This window comes from Hippoglossus stenolepis, chromosome 6, assembly GCF_022539355.2.
Source record: "Hippoglossus stenolepis isolate QCI-W04-F060 chromosome 6, HSTE1.2, whole genome shotgun sequence".
Classification (NCBI taxonomy): domain Eukaryota; kingdom Metazoa; phylum Chordata; class Actinopteri; order Pleuronectiformes; family Pleuronectidae; genus Hippoglossus; species Hippoglossus stenolepis.
The window spans coordinates 17,416,441-17,435,208 of record NC_061488.1 but is presented as its reverse complement, the minus strand read 5'-3'; the positions used below and the strand labels follow the sequence as shown (position 1 = coordinate 17,435,208).

The 18,768-nt window shown below is 40.7% G+C and overlaps 2 protein-coding genes and 1 non-coding gene across 3 annotated transcripts; 1 reads left to right on the top strand and 2 right to left on the bottom strand.

Annotated features, from left to right (window-relative positions):
- Positions 1-864: 864 nt before the first annotated feature.
- Positions 865-9,331, bottom strand: LOC118110375 (serine hydroxymethyltransferase, mitochondrial). Its single transcript, XM_035158048.2, has 12 exons — positions 9,149-9,331; positions 7,892-8,086; positions 5,711-5,790; positions 5,000-5,200; positions 4,212-4,293; positions 3,944-4,066; positions 3,699-3,838; positions 3,424-3,586; positions 3,144-3,243; positions 2,724-2,879; positions 2,291-2,398; positions 865-2,055 (listed from the first exon to the last, which is right to left on the bottom strand). The coding sequence occupies exons 1-12, from the start codon at positions 9,221-9,223 to the stop codon at positions 1,928-1,930; spliced, it is 1,551 nt and encodes a 516-aa protein (XP_035013939.1). The 5' UTR covers positions 9,224-9,331; the 3' UTR covers positions 865-1,927.
- Positions 9,332-9,425: 94 nt separating this feature from the next.
- LOC118110376 (neurexophilin-4) lies at positions 9,426-15,807 on the bottom strand. The gene is made up of 2 exons (XM_035158049.2): positions 15,613-15,807; positions 9,426-10,713 (listed from the first exon to the last, which is right to left on the bottom strand). The coding sequence occupies exons 1-2, from the start codon at positions 15,805-15,807 to the stop codon at positions 9,883-9,885; spliced, it is 1,026 nt and encodes a 341-aa protein (XP_035013940.2). The 3' UTR covers positions 9,426-9,882.
- A 2,432-nt stretch (positions 15,808-18,239) lies between these two features.
- On the top strand, positions 18,240-18,353 carry LOC118111695. Its single transcript, XR_004697114.1, has one exon. It is a non-coding gene; the product is annotated as a U5 spliceosomal RNA (small nuclear RNA).
- The last annotated feature ends 415 nt before the right edge of the window (positions 18,354-18,768 follow it).

Here is an 18,768-nt window from a genome sequence, read left to right as displayed (position 1 = left end):
AGGTGTTGTCAGGTCATGAGAAACAGACACAGAGATGAAGCGGATGAGTCGTTATTTGTGTTGTGATGCTGCATGTGTGTGTCTGTGTGTCCTTGTGTGTTTTCTGACGACAGAGCTGAGAGCTGCCCTGACCTTCGACCTGTGATTCAGCTGTTCACTCTCTATGGAGGGGACACATTCCTCTGGCAGAGGCTGAAGCAATACATTTCAAACTAAAGGACGGATCTTAAAAAGACATCTGACAAAAACAAAAGCTCCTTCAGTTCTTCAGTGAAACAAATATTAAGGCAGAAGTGTAGTGCTGCACTATGAAGCACTTTGTGTCTAAGAGGAAACATCATTCTCTGAAAAAGACATTAGAACATCACTGACTGCAGGGAGCACACATCAGGAAGCATTTAAATAAATCGAGACGCAGCTTCAGAAGGTTTTTCTGTAGACAGTGAAGGACACTGGTGTTACATAATGTAATAATCTTCTCACGTATATAACGAAGTGTGTTTATTAGCATTACTAATATGGTAAAGCAGGGTGACTTAAAGAGACAGTAGCACAAAAATACAAATTGGCAGGAAACAGCTGAATGAAGATGTTTTTCTCTTTGGCTCCGACTAATCTTCATGTCAGATCTGTGTCTTTTATCTCCTCTTTCTGAACCAAAGTTGACAGAGAAAATGGAGGAAATGCCTGCAGCTTAACACGGATCAGTGTTTACAGAATCTCAAGTCTTCTCCTTCCTTCGACTGTAAACATAAATCATTTTCCTGCCTCTCTATCAAGTGTTACACAGCAGCAGGGTTTCACGTACCACAGTGAGACCAGTGCAAGTGACAACAGAGAGATTTATTCCAAAAGTCAACCAACTTCTATTCAGACTTTTTATTTCAATTTTGCAAATCCTTAACAATTACAAATCAAAGTGTAGGTAAAGTATGTGACATTAGTACGTTTTACCAAAAGAATTGGAGTTTGTATAACTGTTTGGATATCTGGTTTGTGATGTTGTGGGTGCAAACCGGTGTAAACTGTGAGTGTGTTTCAATTCCCAACGCAGCTGCTGTGAGTTTCCCAGGCTCCGGGACAAAGCCTGACGTCGACAAGGGCCCTTAAAAGAGTTTGGTGACAAAAAGCCAAATACATAAGTAGAATTACAGTCGTCTATTAGCTGTCCTGTCTCTCAAGAGGAAACATGTCCATATATCAACTGCCAGATAATGTACAGCAGAGTACAGTATTTTATCAAATGAATTCCAACTTCATGTAAATGAGTAGCATTATCAATCTTGTCATCAAACAAACAGTTTCCCACACTTAGTAGTTTCAAACATTACTTTTCAAAGTAGTCCATCTTTTTTGCCCAGCACTGTAATAAGTAGTCAAAGTCTAATTATTATATATTTCTGCTGAATGAGATGCTAATACAACTAAACCTGGCAGTGTGATAACCTGCTGTAACATCCTTTCATTATTATGGTATCGCTTCATAAGGAGCATAAAACACAGAGGTAACACTTTACCATGAGTTTCCTTATTTAGCATTAATCAGCACTATATGAGTATTTGATAATTGAATTATAACGTGTTATAATTTAGCTATGTTGGGACATGTTTAAGTGTTTTACTAAATAATCACTAGCATTTTAAAAAAGCCTCTGTTTATAGGTGCCCAAAGAATGAGTTATGGTTGGACATATAAATTCTTATATATGTAATACAACAATATAATACAGCCTTTACTAAGTTATTTAATTATTAATAACCATCATTATTATTATTATTACAACCATTAAAAATAATAAATGTGTAATACTGGAATCTTCCTTTTATGTAAGATAAAATAACATTATGACCAGTCTTAATACTGACACATGACATTAGAGCAGGTCTGAAGGATCCAGTATGTCCATGGGGTCGTGAGGGGGTGTTGTCAGTGGTCAGTGAATCCTGGCATGGGGAAGGGTCTTGAGAATAGCTCCACCCGCTGGCGGAGCTCTGAGATGCGTGACACTGTCTTTGGGTCCTGCAGCAGGAAGGACCTGAAGCTGGCCAGGTTTCCTGTTGAGAGAGGGATGAAACATCAACAACAGAAACAAGCCTTTGGTTTTAGTCGTATCAATCAGTCTAAAAATATCCTTCATTGCTGTAAAAAAATATATATAATATTGTGAAGGTGTCCCCAGCATGTGCTTGGAAACCTGTGTCTACCATTACCACCATACCTCTACCATTCTCTCTGGATAAATCATGAGTTTACAAAAAGCAAAGAAATCCCTTCCTCTTCTTCACCCACCAGTCTTCTTCTTCACATCCAGTGCGATCTGAATCCCTTCATCAATAAATTCCACAACCTTCTTGAAGTCTGTCTCGTTGAACTGTCGGGACGTCAGAGCTGGAGTTCCTGTGAAGAAAACAACAACAGATAAAAGAAAATTAAGAATTTTAAAAAAGATTTCACAGTTGAGAAAGTTGATGAGGAGGTGAAGACTGGTGCAGTTGAGAGAGACATGCTGACTCATGAGTGACAGGCTGACGGACACAGAGACGAACAGACAGACGAAAGCTATAAGACAGACAGGCAGAGAAGAAAGGGTCCAATATCATACAGGTAGGAAGACTGACTGGTTGACAGATTCTGCACAAACAAGCTACTGCAGTGCTCATCACCAAGAATAATCCATTTACACACACATCCTGCACCAGCTTTCATGTTTTTATCTAAGTACCGAGCCTGAGTCCTCCTGGAGTGAGGGCGCTCTTGTCTCCTGGGCAGGTGTTCTTGTTGGCGGTGATGGACGCCAGCTCCAGGACCCTCTCGGCCCGAGCCCCGTCCATCCCGCAAGGTCGTAGGTCAACTAAGACCAGATGGTTGTCGGTTCCACCTAAGAGGAAGAGGAGGAAGAGGAGGAGAGAGACTTTCCTCAAAATGAATGATCACAGTGATTTAGAGGATCTCTCTGTCAGGGACATGGAAAGACAGAAAAACAATATTACTTACAACTAATTCTGAATACAGAATCAGTGGGAAAGATACAAAACTATAAAGAAAAGTGTTGACTCTAACCTTAACCCTGTGTATGTGCATGTACAACTAAACAAAAAAACCACATGACCTGCATCTTAATCATCAGAAGTTGCTTCTCTACCTGACACCAGGGTGTAGCCTCTCTTCAGCAGAGCGTCAGCCATGGCCTTGGCGTTCAGCAGCACTTGACTGATGTACTGTTTGAACATGGGAGTGGACGCCTGCAGAGAAAAATCCCAGTTACAGAGTCCACACCAGGACACTCCAGATAGGAATAAATGATTTATATATGAGCAACTGAAATTACGCTGCAGTTTAAAATGATCTGCAGATTGGTTTCCCCAGAGCATTTAATCTCCTCTAGGCTTTTGTTGAATTTTTCATGTAAAAGTAAGTTGGACCTGTTTTAGGGCGACGGCCACCCCGGCAATGGCGTGGTTGTGAGGCCCTCCCTGAAGCGAAGGGAACACGGCAAAGTTCACCCTGTCCTGGAGGTCGTAGGTCACCTCCCGACCTTTGTTATCCACAGAGCGCACGCCTTTGCGGTAGAAGATCAGACCGGCCCTGCAGAGTGGAGAGAGAGAGAAAGAACGCAATGCTTGACATTTTAAAAGGGAAAATAAACTTGTCCTGTCCTCTTGAGCTTATCAAAGTCCCACGGTATCCAGGCCCTCACCTCGCTCCGCGCAGGGACTTATGGGTAGTGGATGTGACCAGGTCAGCATGGTGGAAAGGGGATGGAACAGCCCCTGCTGCCACCAGGCCGCTGATATGAGCCATATCTGCCAGCAGGTAGGCTTTCAGCTCCACACACAGCTGCAACACACACAGTCAGAGACAATAAGTGAAACCAGCCATCGTTTGGAAACGTTTCCTTGGACACACACATTTTGTGTTTCCTACTTTTAATGTTCTACGTACCTTCTTCATGCGAGCGTAGTCGATGAGGCGAGCGTAGGCGCTGGTTCCTGCGATGATAAGTCTGGGCCTGAAGAGCCGGGCCGTCGTCTCCAGCCGCTCATAATCTATGAGACCTGTTTTGGGCTGAGATAATAAAGGTGGACACTTCGATGCAGGAAAGGTTGATATCTTTTCAGCTAGGGAGGTATTATTTCCCCCCACAGACTTGCTTTGACGAATATGATTCAAATCTTTATTCCTATTCACCAAAAGTCAAATCATGACTCACATCCAGCTTGTAAGGCATCGACTCAAAGTAGATGGAGGTGGCCGAGATCCTCTTGGCATCTGTCATGTAGCCATGGGTAAGGCTGAAATGTTGCAGAATGGACATTATTTGAGTTCAGCATGTTCAGCGGAGGGTTCATGTGAGGTTTTCTTCAGCACTGAGTGTGAACTTGTTCTGACTTGTCGAGCTCCTGGTTTCTCTTCCATCTCACCAGGATATTTACATCATCAGATTTAGCACAAATGATGAAACACATCATATTCATCCTTCCTTTAGTCCTACCCATCTAGTATTTGTCTGATTATCTAGAGACTCAATATTACTTATACCTTATATACCATATTATATTTGTGGTGGCTGTGGCCCTGGAGGTATTGCGGGTCGTCCACTAACCTGAAGGTTGGTGGTTCAATCCCAGTCTCCCCCATTCCACGTGCCCCAATTGCATAATACTGCATATTTACAGACCGTATTTCCTTCTCTTCTGAGAGGAAAATTACAGTTACATGTTTGACAGGCTTCATTGTTCTGCCAATGTCAATTATACTGCCAATGTCAAATGGCAGCAACTGGTAATGTAATAGATGTCAGACATTTAATAAAATCTCCATCTAAAAGTACTAAGTAGGACTTAATAAATACATTTTACCCAATTTTTACATTTTCCTCATTTTATAAGTATTAACTTTTGCTTATTCTTGTTGAAGAAAAATGTTATTCAACAGAATTTAAGTAGATGTTATTTTCAGTTTTTACAGTGATGGCATTATAGAAAGATGTTGACTCACTGTCCTCCGTCAGGCAGATCCAGGCCCATGATGCGGTCATGAGGCTGAAGTACAGATGTGTAGGCTGCAAAGTTAGCGGGGGAGCCGGAGTATGGCTGGACGTTGACGCCCCACACACTGGGGTCCAGACCAAAGGCGTCGAGCGCTCGTTTCTGACACAGCAGCTCAATCTGATCCACTACCTCTGCACCTCCATAGTACCTGTTACACACAAAGGCCTCCATTACCTTCATTCATTTGATGGGATAAATGATGAAGAATGTTGTATTAATATTAAATTAAAATCTGAATATTCTTAAAGTATTTCCCTGTGTGTTGAAAATATCTATATTTTTTAAATATTGTGCTTTATTATTTATTTTATTTTTTAAGAGCACCAAATCAAATTGTTATATGTTTATAGAACAAAGTGATAATAATTTTGAATTGTTTCATATTGTTTCATATCATATCACATATTGTACTGTATCATATTATATTTTGTCAGATTGTGTCTAACATCATTGTATCATATTTTGTGCTGTCATGATATTTTATCGTTTTGTGTTGAATTGTGATCTGGGAGTAAAATTAACAACACAAGTCCACTTAACTGACATTTGATGAAACTTTTCAGAAGCCCTGGATTCATTGGGATTCTGATCATCTTTTGAAGCTCTGTAATTTTGGTCAGTGTGTGCATTGAGGAAAGTTCATTGTCCTCGTAGTTACCTTTGTCCTGGGTAGCCCTCAGAGTATTTGTTGTTCAGACATGAGCCCTGGGCCTCGAGCGCTGCACGGCTGCAGAAGTTCTGACAGGACAAACAAGCTCAGAGTCAGGATCCAGAACAGCACACTGTTTCTTTTCTATCAGGCTTAAATATTCAGAACAATGTCCCCATATAAATGTAAACTGGATAAGGGTGACTGAAGATCTGTTTCAGCGAGGACCCGGCTACACAGAACAACCACAGTCTAACTCTAGTTATCCTGCAGTCTGTTTTAGTTTAGCATTTCTCTTATAAACACCAATTATATAAAAAAAAAAAGACACGTTCCAGAATCAGAGAAGGACAAAGCTATTTAAATCAGTTACATTTGTTGCATTAATCTTTACAAAAGGTCAATCATTGCGGAAAGCTGAAATGAGCTCATTTAAAAATAACTAAATATTGGAGGTAGTCAAAATTAATGGATGAATATGGCGAAATCTGTCAAAAAATTCCTCCATATTCACTCTGCCTGATCCCCATAGGGCTCGGGCAAGATGTCAAATCTCCCCAGTTGAGAGTCAGAAGAGAGATGGAGCTGCAGAAAGAAAAGGAAATGAATGTAAATGAATTTTTCCTTCGGTCTCAGTGTTTTTTCCCTACTCTCACTCCTGCACAGCCTCTCTCTCTATCTGTCTCTCTCGCTGTCCCCCTCTGCCTTGTTATTATACTAAGCCTGCCTCTGTTCGGGAACCCGAAATCATAGCTGCCGGATTTCAAGCCTGTCCCCCGTGTGACATGTGTCTCTCTAGGACATTTTCAAAACTCTACCTTAACACACAGTAGCACACTCACACACACACACACACACACACACACACACACACACACACACACACACACACACACACACACACACACACACACACACACACACACACACACACACACACACACACACACACACACACACACACACCTCCTCTTCTGTCTCACTGTAGATCAATGGCAGAAATCAGTGCAGGAACCTACTGGGATCATTTGACTGCTCCTGAAGAAAAGACGCAGACTCTCTGTTGGGAGTCAGCCTGCGACGGCGACTGACTGACTGGCAGCACATGAGCAAAAATATGAAAATCTTTTAGATGTCATTGTGACTGATGGTGCTGGATTCATAATTGCTAGAGAATAAAGGAATGAAAGCTCCCTTCTTTTCTCCACAGCTTCCACTTAGATGGAATCAGTAACTTTCACTTTTCACAGGGGGAGAATGTTCAAGAAATCTCTGTGAAGAAAAACAGATCAATTCTAAAAACTGCAGCTCTGGTGACATTTGGTTATACGGCTGGATGGGCTCCTCCTGTGTGTCTTTCTTGCCTTCTGTCTCACACACAACATCTTTAACATGTCTGTCCAAAGAAAACCTCATGAGATAATCAGTCTTAATGTCTTTATCATCTTCTATATTTACAGGTTGGGCAGCTGCTTTCACAGAGAACAATTAAAACTAAGCATTAAATGAAATGCTGTGCAGGTAATAAGAAAAACTGTGATTACACAAGAGTTACATATTGAAATATATTTGTATATAAATTCACTGACTATGAATTATCCCTGTTTGTCACAGGTGAAGCCTCAACAAATTTGCATCATGGTTGACAATTAAGTTAAATTAATCCACGTATAACCTGTACGATCTGAGTGATTTCACCCACAGATGATATTTATGTTATCACCTTGTGTAAAATTAAAGCATGTATTTGCTTGATTTGCCTTTTATATTGAGAAGAGCATGTGTGAGACATGGAATGTACATAAAGATGGACTCCACTTCCTTCCACTTTCCAGAAATATAAAATATTCCAGATACAAACAGTGCCATCTTGTGCATTTAGAGACAGAGGTCCTCGACCAATCGTGAGTTAGTCTCAGCTGTCAATCATGACGTTTTGCCGCATTTTTGTAGCATCAACCTGACTCTCCAATATGACCTCATCACTATCAATTACTCTCCACTGCTCAGTTTCAGTTCAACTCAACTTCATGATCAGTGATTTCAAATCTAGTATTTGAATTAATATTCAATACTAAATGTAACAGTAAATGAAAATCATGAAGCTCAAACTGATGATGAAACATAATAAATCTCCACTCACTTCTACTACTGCTTCTGCCCCTGTCTTTTTTTATTGTTGGCTCTCACCTCTGATGCGATGAGCTCCAGGCCGCGACACTGCCGGTCCTTCTCCTGCTGCAGGAGGCTCCACATCTCTGGGTCATCCTGGGCCAGGCTCTCCTGCCCCGTCCAGCCACTGGAGCTGCTGAGGCCTCGCCTGCATGACTCCACAGTGGTTTGGCAATCTCGGCCCAAACATCCCGAAACCCTGGGGAAGAGGGGCTGCAGCGTGGGGGCAGTGGATACACAAGAAACACAAGAGTCAGAAAATATTTATCCACTTTCTGATGGTTGTCAAACTGTTCTCTGCCTCAGACTTGCGTAAGTCTGATTTGCGAAGAGCCTGAATAGATTGTTCTGCTCTTCATCGCTTATAAATCCTAAATGAGGAAACTGATACCAAGTCACAGGATCTGATGCAACTCTCCATTGTGCTGTAAGCTGTGAAAGGTTGAAAAGTTTCCAGAGTGGTCTTGTTTTGTTGTTATTGTCTAAGATTGCTCCTTTTGTGTCTTTTGAGAAGCTCATGAAGAGTACGCCTGTGCACAAACACTTTCATCACTCAAAATTATTGTGCTTTGCACCGGGGGCTTTGAAACAAGGGAGCTGGAATAATGTGTCTTTTGATGTTCTAAACAATCCATTATTTGAAAGGCAGTGAAAAACCAAATGTGTTATTCAGTGGAGCGGTTATGGAAAACCTTGGACATGAAAAGTGTAATGGGGAATATAGCCAGACAAGCCGTGACGTGGTTATCAGGGTCGTGTTTGTTGAAAGCAGCTTGTACCTGCGTGATAGTTACATAACTATGTTTTACTTTGGCTTAATACACAGTTTACTATTCAAGCATAAATATATGTTGAAGCAAGTCTACTTTCATCTTTTGTGTTAATTATGTTCTCTAAGCTGTGACTATATTACGTTTTGCATAAAGAGCCGACTGCACAGTCAATTTTCCTCCAACAAAAAATGTTCTGGGACAAACAATGGGGCTCTTTTCTCTTCTAACAACCTGATAACCACAGTTATCAGACAAACATGGTTACACTTATGCAACTGGACCAAGCCACCGAAAATACCAAACAAAAAAAACACACAATGTGCATTTTCAAACCAGTCTCTGTCAGGGTAGAGGTGAGCTGAGGTGACAAGACTGACCTAGTTTGTAGAAATGAGTGATTTGAGTAAGACAAAAGAAGATTTAACACAGACACACGTGGGATCTGTGCAAGCATTTAAAAAAATTCTGTAAAATAAGTATAGTATCGAACAAACCTACTTACCCAAAATGTCTTCCGGAGCATGAAGGAAAACATGTCTGTCACAGCAGAGCGCTGGGAAAACACAAACACTCTCATGGTGCAAAGGTGAAAGTAACATCACAACTGGAAGTGAGCCAAGGACACTGGTCCCTGATAAAAGGGATTCAAGTTGTAAATCATATGGTTCACGTCTTTGAAGGAAGAAACATACCAACCATTGTTACTGTGCACATTTCATTTCATTGAATAAAAACCTTTTGTCAGTTCATTTGTACAAAACTACGGATAATTCTGTCCCTGAAGTCTCAACTGGAGATGTACATTTTGTTTTATTAATGAGGCAAGAAATCACATTTTTCAAATAGCAAATATTTTGGATTTAAAGTCTTCACATCTATTGATACATATTCAAAGAACAAAACTCAATAAATCACTATATACGAAGTTAAATATAACATGGAGCTGTTCAGTGGGTGAGTGTCGTTACAACACAAAACTCACATTTTCAAACTCACTATAAACATTTTCTGCTATTAACCCATTGGGCTCTACTGTAACAAATAAGCATAATGGTCTGAAGCACAGTCTCTTAATGAATGGTGGGTGTTTTTTGTGTGTGTAACATGCCACATTGCACTGGGTATAAGCTAGAAATCAGTTTTGGCTCAAACTGCTCTAATGTGTTTAACATCTTAAAAAACAGTATATTTGAAAAGTCAGTGTTCGACGTCTCAGATTCAGCTTTACAGAGTCCATCATCCAAAGTGCTGCTGGTTCTGCTCCGTCTGATGGTTGTGGTCTGGACAGATTTTCTGCACCAGCCTGTAGTCGGTGCCGGTGAAGGCGATGAAGATGCATATAACTTTAAAGGGCTTGGCGCAGATCCAGGCCGCCTGTGACTGGGTGTTCTCTGAGTAGCACGTCTGCCCCGGGTTGTACAGGCAGGGCTTGGTCTTCTTAGACCGGTTGGTTCTCTGGTACTCAATCCTGCAGTTGAGTTCGGTCACCATCATCACATCCGGCTGCTGCTGCTTCTGCTGGTCGGGAGGGGTGGAGCTGGTGGAGTGAGGCAGGCTGTGGTTCGAGGGCGTCACTTCCGGAACCAGGACTGAGTTTTTGGTGTGAGCGCTCTGAGTCACAGGATGCAGAACTTCCCAACCCACGGCTTTGGAGGGCGGGACGATGCTGACGGATATGTTCCCCAAACGGGAGGAGTTGTGGCGGAAGTAGACGCTGAAAGTCCCGTTGATGTGGTCCACGATTTTCCCCGTCACCAGGAGGCTGAACTTGACTGTTTTCACGTTGAAGTAAAAATCCCCCCAGCCCAGGATCTTCTTGGCCTTTGTGGATGTTTTAGCAGGAGATCTGGGAGCAGGGCGGTACAGATACTGATCCAAGGCCTGGGAGAAGTTCTGCGGCCAGCCGTACGGGCCGAGCGAGCCGTAAGCAGGCGTTTTGTGTTTGGTGGAGATGATCTGTAAATCTTTGGAGATGTGTTTCACCTTCAGTGCAGCTCCCACGGCGTCTTCTCTTCCTCCTCCCCCCTCCCTCCACTGTTGGTCCAAGGGATTCACTGTTTCTTGGACCTGCAGAGAAGAATCAAAACATAAATAACGAGCTGTGACATTTGGTTTGTAGAAAGTAAAGTAGATCTGGTTGAAAATGTCTTGGTTAGATTATAACAATTAGATGTCGTAATATTAAACTTTATTTCCACAAATAGCTTCTCTGTTACTGTGGATACCAAAAAAATAGTCTCTATCAAATCTTCTGACAGTGTGTATGTGTATCATCCAGAGTTATGCATGGGAGCACTGACATGTTGCTGTCAACCTTTGCTGTGAGCACAACAAACACAACAATTCTGAGATTTTTGAGATGAAAATCTCGAAACTAATTTCTTCACATGGCCAGGTCCAGGTGATTAAAACATTTTTAGGGTGAAAAATACCATAATGTATTGTTTCTGCCTTTGTTTGCTTTTGAAGGAATTTCAACATAACTTCTTGTGGACAGATTTCTTTGATTTCTTTTAATTGTATTTATAGACTTTTTGGTTTTTGGATTTGTGTCTCTGTTGTTTGCTCCTTGAGTTGAGTTGTGTTTTTTCTGTTGTTGCACGGTCAGTGTTTTATTTTGTTACATACCCTTGTCTCTCATTTCAGTGCACTTCACTTCCTGCCTTTGTCTGCTGTCCCTCCTTCAATGATAACCTGCCCCCGCCTTGATTGCTTCCACCTCTGCCTTGTTAACTCCTCCACGGAGGTTCTGGGTTTGTTCTGGGTTTGTTAGTTTGCAAGCAGCATTACGCAAAAAAAAACCTACTGGATGGATGACCATGAAACTTGGTGGAAGGACGCGGTATGGGTCACGAAAGAATACATTACATTTTGGTGCGGATTCGGATCAGGGCGCAGATCAAAGGGATTTCTTTATTCACTTTCTTTAACATTGGAAGATAGGACGTTTTTCATAATTTTCATTGATTTCTCAGAGAATAATTCGTGGATCTTTATGAAAAAAAGTCAGGCAGGTTTAGGGGACTGATATTTATGAGTGTGTACAATTTGGTGCAGATTCAAATAAAAATCTGGATCTAGTTCATTTGAATGTGGTTTCATTAGAGGACTGTGTGGCCTTGGTGGATGTATGTACTATACTGCGTCCCAATCAAGTTAACTTCTGCATTTAAACCCTGTGTTCCTCTATGGTCCTTGCCTTTCGTCTTGTCATGTTTTTCTTATTCCGTTATTTACCTTTGCCTTTTTATGTCATGTTTTTTGTATACCTCTGACGTTCTGTGTCCCGAACCTGTTTGGTCTTATCAAAGATATATTTTTTGATCTGTCCTCGAGTGTCTCTTCTGCATTTGGGTCCTCACCGTGCTCTGGATGCACCATTAAAAGCAAAGACTAAAAGGAAATTGTGAATATGTTTTTGACTTTAAATCTCTTCATTCTAATTGCGGAGTACAGCATGAAAAAAGATGTTCAGTGCAGCGTGTCAGCATCAACGAGCAGCACTCGAGTTCGGAATCTGAAGTTAATATGAGGCTTCAACAGTCTGTCGCTTCGTCCAGAGGTTCAGTCCTTTCAGAGTTAAACTCCATCTTTGTGTTATAACACCCCCTGCAGCTTCGCATAGAAACACTGTCTGTTAAGACTCGAGTGGAAGATTCCCACCGGATTCATCTGAATGATATCTCACAGATGGTTAGTTAAAGTTGAAAAATAGTAACTCAAAAAAGCAACATTACACCTGTGTTTAAACCACTCAGCAGTTATCATGCTCGCAGGCAGCTCTAGCATATCAATCTTAGCTCTGCAGAATAAAAAGTGACAAGACAGATTAGAGGGAGAAAGCCCTTTAGATCACCAGGACGACCGCAGATGAAGGACAGTTTTCACTGCAGCTACATTACAAGGAAGCAGTTAATCAATCAAAAATAATTACGCTTCGACGTGTCAGGTCCCCTGAACGAGAGCAAATTGAGATTGACTGTGATCGATACTGTAGGTCAGCCCCTTCGGGCAAGGACTGCAGGAAGGAACATGCACACGCCCACACACAATGTCAAAGCCCTATTTCCATGGACACGTTTTAATTTGGCTGTCCTCCCTCGTACTCTTGTTGCCTTGTTAAAACTCCTGATCCTCTTTTCAGTGCGACCTTGATAATGAACTGAATCCATTGGCTTATTAATCAATATGTTTGTAGAAGAGACAGGGACACAGTCAACACACAGGTCACTGCTGAAATTGATGCTCATTCACCATTTATAATGTAAAGGTTGACAAATGTGCAAACTGTCCGCAGCATCTTTTTTTTTCATCATTTCATTGTTTCATCATCCCAGTCGTTGCCATATAAAGGTATCTACTGTAACAAATAAATAATTTACTCACGTGCAATCTAATTTAAACTCAGCAATTCTTCCATTGTCAGTGCAACTTCTATAGTTGTGTCTGTGCAATGTCAATATCATCCATGTGCAAACCTATTTACATTGTATATATTGTTAGTAGTTGTGGGAACTATGAAACTAGTAGAATGGGTTTCTCTATAATTTTCAAGGTGTCGACATTACTATGTAAAGTGCCTTGAGATAATGTATGTTGTATTACAATGCGATACGAATACATTTTAATTTAATTGAATATTTTCCTGATGTGATTATATTCCATGTTTTCAGAGGCTTTGCTGCTGTTGTAGTACAGCAAATGTCCCCTTCTTTTCCAATTATCGTATTGCACCGTATCATATCTTGCTGTATTTTAGTGTATCTTGATGTATTGAATTGTATCGTATTGTACCATATTGTATCGTGTCATACCTTGTCATATCTTGTTGCATTGTATCATATCTTATTGTACCTTATGGTGTCGTTTCGTATCGTATGTTGTTGTATCTAATGGTATCAAATCGTAATGTATCCTGACGTATCTAATCGTATCTTGTCCTACTTTTATCGTATCGTATGATATCTTCTCGCAACTTCTCGTGTCATATCTTTTCATATCGTAGCTTGTCGTATCTCTTTGTATCGTATCTTGCCTTGTCATATCGTATTTGTAGAGAAGGCGTCATTCATTGCAACTAATTGACTAGTAAAGTATTAAATACATTGAGAAGCTGTACTTTATTTTTGTCACAGAAAATATGAGAGGAGAGCGACTGTAGAAATTAAGTGATTGTTTAGATCGATGAAGCAGCTAATTATAAGCCCAATAAATCCAGTAATTAATGAGGATCTTTATGTGACTGATATTTGTCAGATTCACTTGCAACATTGTCCTGTGATCGGATGTAACATGATGTACAGACACAAACATACCAATGTAAACATAAATCACTGTCAAGGGTGAAAACTAATTGGATCACCTCACTAGTCAGGTCATTAAAAAGCTTCATGCAGTGTGAGAAACACATCTAGAGAGTCGAGACACAAGTTGTGCAAAAAGTTCTGCACACTTGTTGTTCAGGACTTTATTCTAGTTTCATCATAGTGTGTCGGAGGCAGAGGTTTAGGAATATTCTCCCCCAGATTTCTGAATAAATAGATCCCAGGGCATCATTATCTCTCACCGGCAAGTGGGATTCACATCACCCCTCACCACCTCCAGCCCCATGTGCCAATCTCTGCCACCTCCTGGAACAAAGTGAGCTCCAGCTGTGCCTACTGTTACAAACCTAAATCTCCAACTATGGGCTGTTCTCACCACCCCTAATTGGAGCGCGTGGTGTGACAGCCTTGTCATTGGCTCTGTGTCAAGATGCCAGCACCGTGACTGCAAGTGAGCAACGGCGGTGGAGTGGATGCAAACACAACACCTGTGCAAAGGCACCTGCACTGGAATAAAAAATCTGGGAAACCTGAGAGCTGTAATTGCATGTTTGAGGACAGAGAGAACATTCTTGCCATTGGCTAAAAATATACTTAATGTGTTAGTTTTTCAGACTCAACAAAAAGACGAGGTGACAATGTTTCTTAAGCCCCGGGGTGATAAAACTTTTCAAAACGAACAAAGACTGAGGATTCATTTAGTTCAAGTCATAAAGCACAAAATGAGCTCGCTTTGAAGGTTTCACCTGACAGCTTCAGTGACAAAGTGACAGAGGGTGCAGACATCTGCTCATGCAGCACAGCTAAATTAAAGACAAGACAGCAGATTCATTTACTATTATTAAGAATTACCGAGCATATGGCTGGAACTAATTACAAATCTGAGGGTGGTACGTGAATTTCACATGAGACAGCTCTGGTCAAGCCCCGACACTCTCTCAAATCATGAAGTGTTCAGTTCTGTGTCAAAATCTCGGATCAGAAGAATCAAAGAAGTCAAGTCTTAACCAAGTGTCAATAAAATTCCGACAAACCAGAGCACAGATCAACTGAGTGGACTTGTCACCTCGCTCTGTGGTCAACGTCTCCATGTTAAAGATACATATAGAATCCTTTCAAACCACCATGAAGCATAAAGGTTTTTTAAAAATTGCTTGTTGATTTTCATGCACAGAAACCACACAGCATTTCAACAAGAAAAAAACAATATGCAAAACAATACCAGTGTTTTTTCATCAATGTTGCAATTTGATGACCAATAATAATATATTTTAGCACTTTTCAAAAAACAGGTTTACAAAGTGACACAAGGACAGAAAATACATGCAGCGTGATTATAACTTTAAACAATGTAAATGCAAGAGAAATTTGATAAAATTGAGAAATAAAACAAAAAAATGTCAGAGCATGAGGGGCTTATGTGAGATTTTTCTTCAGCCATTATTAAACTACAGGCTACATAAAAAAAACTATAAATTACAATTATAAACAAATAGCGTATATATTTCCCAGCACGGCATCAGTAAATGTGCAGAAAAGGAAAATCTGCCAGTGGTTACACTAACATCACCCCGTGTGATTTACAAACCCTCCACCTCAGCAGCGGAGTGGAGGCGCGGAGCTGTTCGCCGGTGTCACTCACCGCTGGAGGGAGAAGCCACAGGCAGGTGACGGTGAAGAAAAAGTTCAAACACACACACTTCATCCTGCAGCATCCACACAGGCAGCTCCACAACAAGTGCTGCTCCACTGAGCTGCAAGTACAAGTACAGAGAGAGGACACTATACGCAACAATCCCCAAGTGAGTGAAGCTGCTCCTCTGCCCCTCCCTCCCATCATCTCTCTCTCTCTCTCTCTCTCTCTCTCTCTCTCTCTCTCTCTCTCTCTCTCACTCACACACACACACACACACACACACGAATGCTTCTGCCTCCCCTGCTCATTTCCAGCACCTGGCCGGCCCTTGTTATGACTCATCAGCCCGGGGAAACGCGCTCTCGGCTGGGCGCAGTGTGACAGCCCGCCCCGCTGTCCCCCGCATGCTGGAGCCACGGGGAGGCTGACAAAATGACAAGTGCTCTCTCCGGGAAATGTTAAAACAGCGCTGACAAGTGTGGTGAGATGCTGCCACCGCCTCAGCCTATCAGTGCAAATCCAGCCCAACAAATCACTGCATGTAGGAGCCGAGCAGACAAGTTGTCTGGTATAAAGAAGCATAATGAGAGAGCTGGACTCAAAGCTCCTGCACCATTAGCTATGGGCTACATGTATCTTCATCACTGACAACTATTACACCTCATGTCTGCAAAGTGTCTTAGTGTTTATATCAGCGTTATAAAACATTTGTTCTGTAACGAATGTACGTTTCATTTTTTAAAAGCAGTTTAGAAGATAATTAGCAATTAAAATAGCCTAAACACTGGCGGCAATTTTCTTTGTCAAAAAAAAGATGGAGCAGGCTATTGGTGCCAAATTAAAGACAATAAGTTCTGAGAGTTTTACAAAAGTGTCGTAAAATTATGAAAATTAAGTTGCAATTTAATGGAAGAGAGTCATGATTTTACAAGAATACAATTGTAATCATTTTGAAAAAAAAGTCGTATAACAAGAATAAAGTTGTTGTTTAATGAGAATAAAGTCATTATATCACGAGGATAAAGTTGTTATTGAAAAGAGTTGTCATATTACGAAATAAAGTACAATTTAATGAGAAAAGTTTAATGAATGAAAATTGAAATTGAGAAGAAAGTCGTCATATTATGGAAATAAGGTTGTGATCTAATGAGAAAAAAGTAATATTACAAGAATAAAGTTGTAATTTAATGAGAAAAAAAGTCATATTACGAGCATGAAGTCGCAGTTTAACAAAAAAAGTCGTAATATTATGAGAAAAAGAAGAAAAAAAACATGAAATAAACATCCAGCAAGGAGAACCAGTGCTCGCTAGAGTTCTCGCTGGAGTTGATCTGCTCATATCCCCCCCTGTAAAATTACACATAGCCTAAACTTTACTCTTGTAATATAACAACCTTATTCCTGAAATCTCACATTTTTTCCTCCACTTTGTCGCAAGACACACTTTGCTAACAAGGTTAAAATTAATATATATAGGTCAACAGGAAATATGGTATAAATGTTACAGCACTTGTCATATTGGCAGCAAACTGTGCTTTTCCAAATGTTCTCAATAATCTCTGTTGTTGAAAGTTTGTCATATACCAGTGATCTGTCTTTGACACATGTAAAGCTGTGTTTAGTGGTAGGCCCCTTTGTGTGTGTAGAGAATGTTAAGTGTTCCCTGGAAAGGTAACTGTGCCATTGATGTCATTTTTCACTGCAGAAAAGCTTTTAAAATCTACAGGAGGTAAAGCTGGTTGTTGTTGATTTAGAATGGTCAGAGTTCCTAAAACTGTGATAATGGTGGTAAATGAATTGAGTGTAATATCATGTATTTGACATGTAAGGCCATATGTTGGGGGTCTGTGTTCAGGAGCCTTTGCTTCATATTGTAAACCCAGTCAGAGCACAATGACACCACGTGAGTAATTTTAACAAAGGTCGTGTCCATACGCATATATAAAAGAGGCCCTGCCTTGGTAACAGCTGCTCTTGGAGATAGTTATCTCAAAGTCCCCGTGTCTTCGTTTCTACACACTGAGCGGAGAGTGGAAGATAACAATGGGTAAAAATAGTTGAAAACATATTATTCTATCAAAATATGTTGACCTAAAGTGTGCAGTCATGTATAAATTATGTTATTATGGAGTTTAATACGCTTTATAACATCATGTCACCAGCGTCCTGAACTCGGCAGAACGGATTGAGCGGAGCACTTTCTTGTCTGACTCTTCATCTCTGATTTCTGTGCGCATGCGTCGTAAACGCTGCCTCAGCGAGAAGAACGTTAACTATATAAACATATCGTAAAACCATTTCACACCTGCACGTGTTCAAGAGTCGTCATGTTTTACAAATATAAAATGAACGAGATCGTTTTTTAAACTAATAGAAGAGATTTTCTTAAGGGGGCGTGGTGGAGTTCGCCAAATCCCACAATGCTTTGCGCGTGTTTAACAGTTACAAACTACACTATTTACACGTATTTCTCACAAACAGGACTTTGGTTTGACTGCCGAAGATGTATAGTGCGAATAGTTTATCTATTTGGATCAAAAATAATTTCCTAGATATGGGGTTGAAAATTGAAACCTAAGTGAGGAGGGTGATGCGGAGAATGGCTCGGAGCACTCGGACGTGTAGGAGTCAGTACACTCTTGTTTCTCTTCAGATCGCATAAATCTTTCGCCTTTTACTAAAGATTTCCGTGGAGAGGAACAATAAGAGTTTCGCCCAATTTTTTGATGCCCGGCGCAAGCTGGGCTTCCTAACTTTGTTCAAATATAAAAAGATCTTTATAATATCTTGTAAGTCTTCGTCGTTGACTTCGACTTTCACTGTTATATCTTCTGAGCTGACGCCATTTAAATAAATCTCGCATTTGAGTGAGTTACACTATTCTAATGCGTATCGAGCTCGTTGGGATAGCACCTAAAAACAAGGAAGAAATCAACAATGATCACGGACAATATTCTCTCTTTCTCATAGATAAAGTGCTGCACATAGAGGCACTGGGTGAATGTGTGAGTTTATGGGTGAGGGTAAAAGTACTGTGAAGAGCCTTGAGTGGCCACCAGGACTAGAAAAGCTGCTACATAAATACAGACCACTCACAGTTAAATATCAGTGCAATATACTAAAATCATAAAGTAAGAGTAGTCTGTAAACACTGAGATGTAA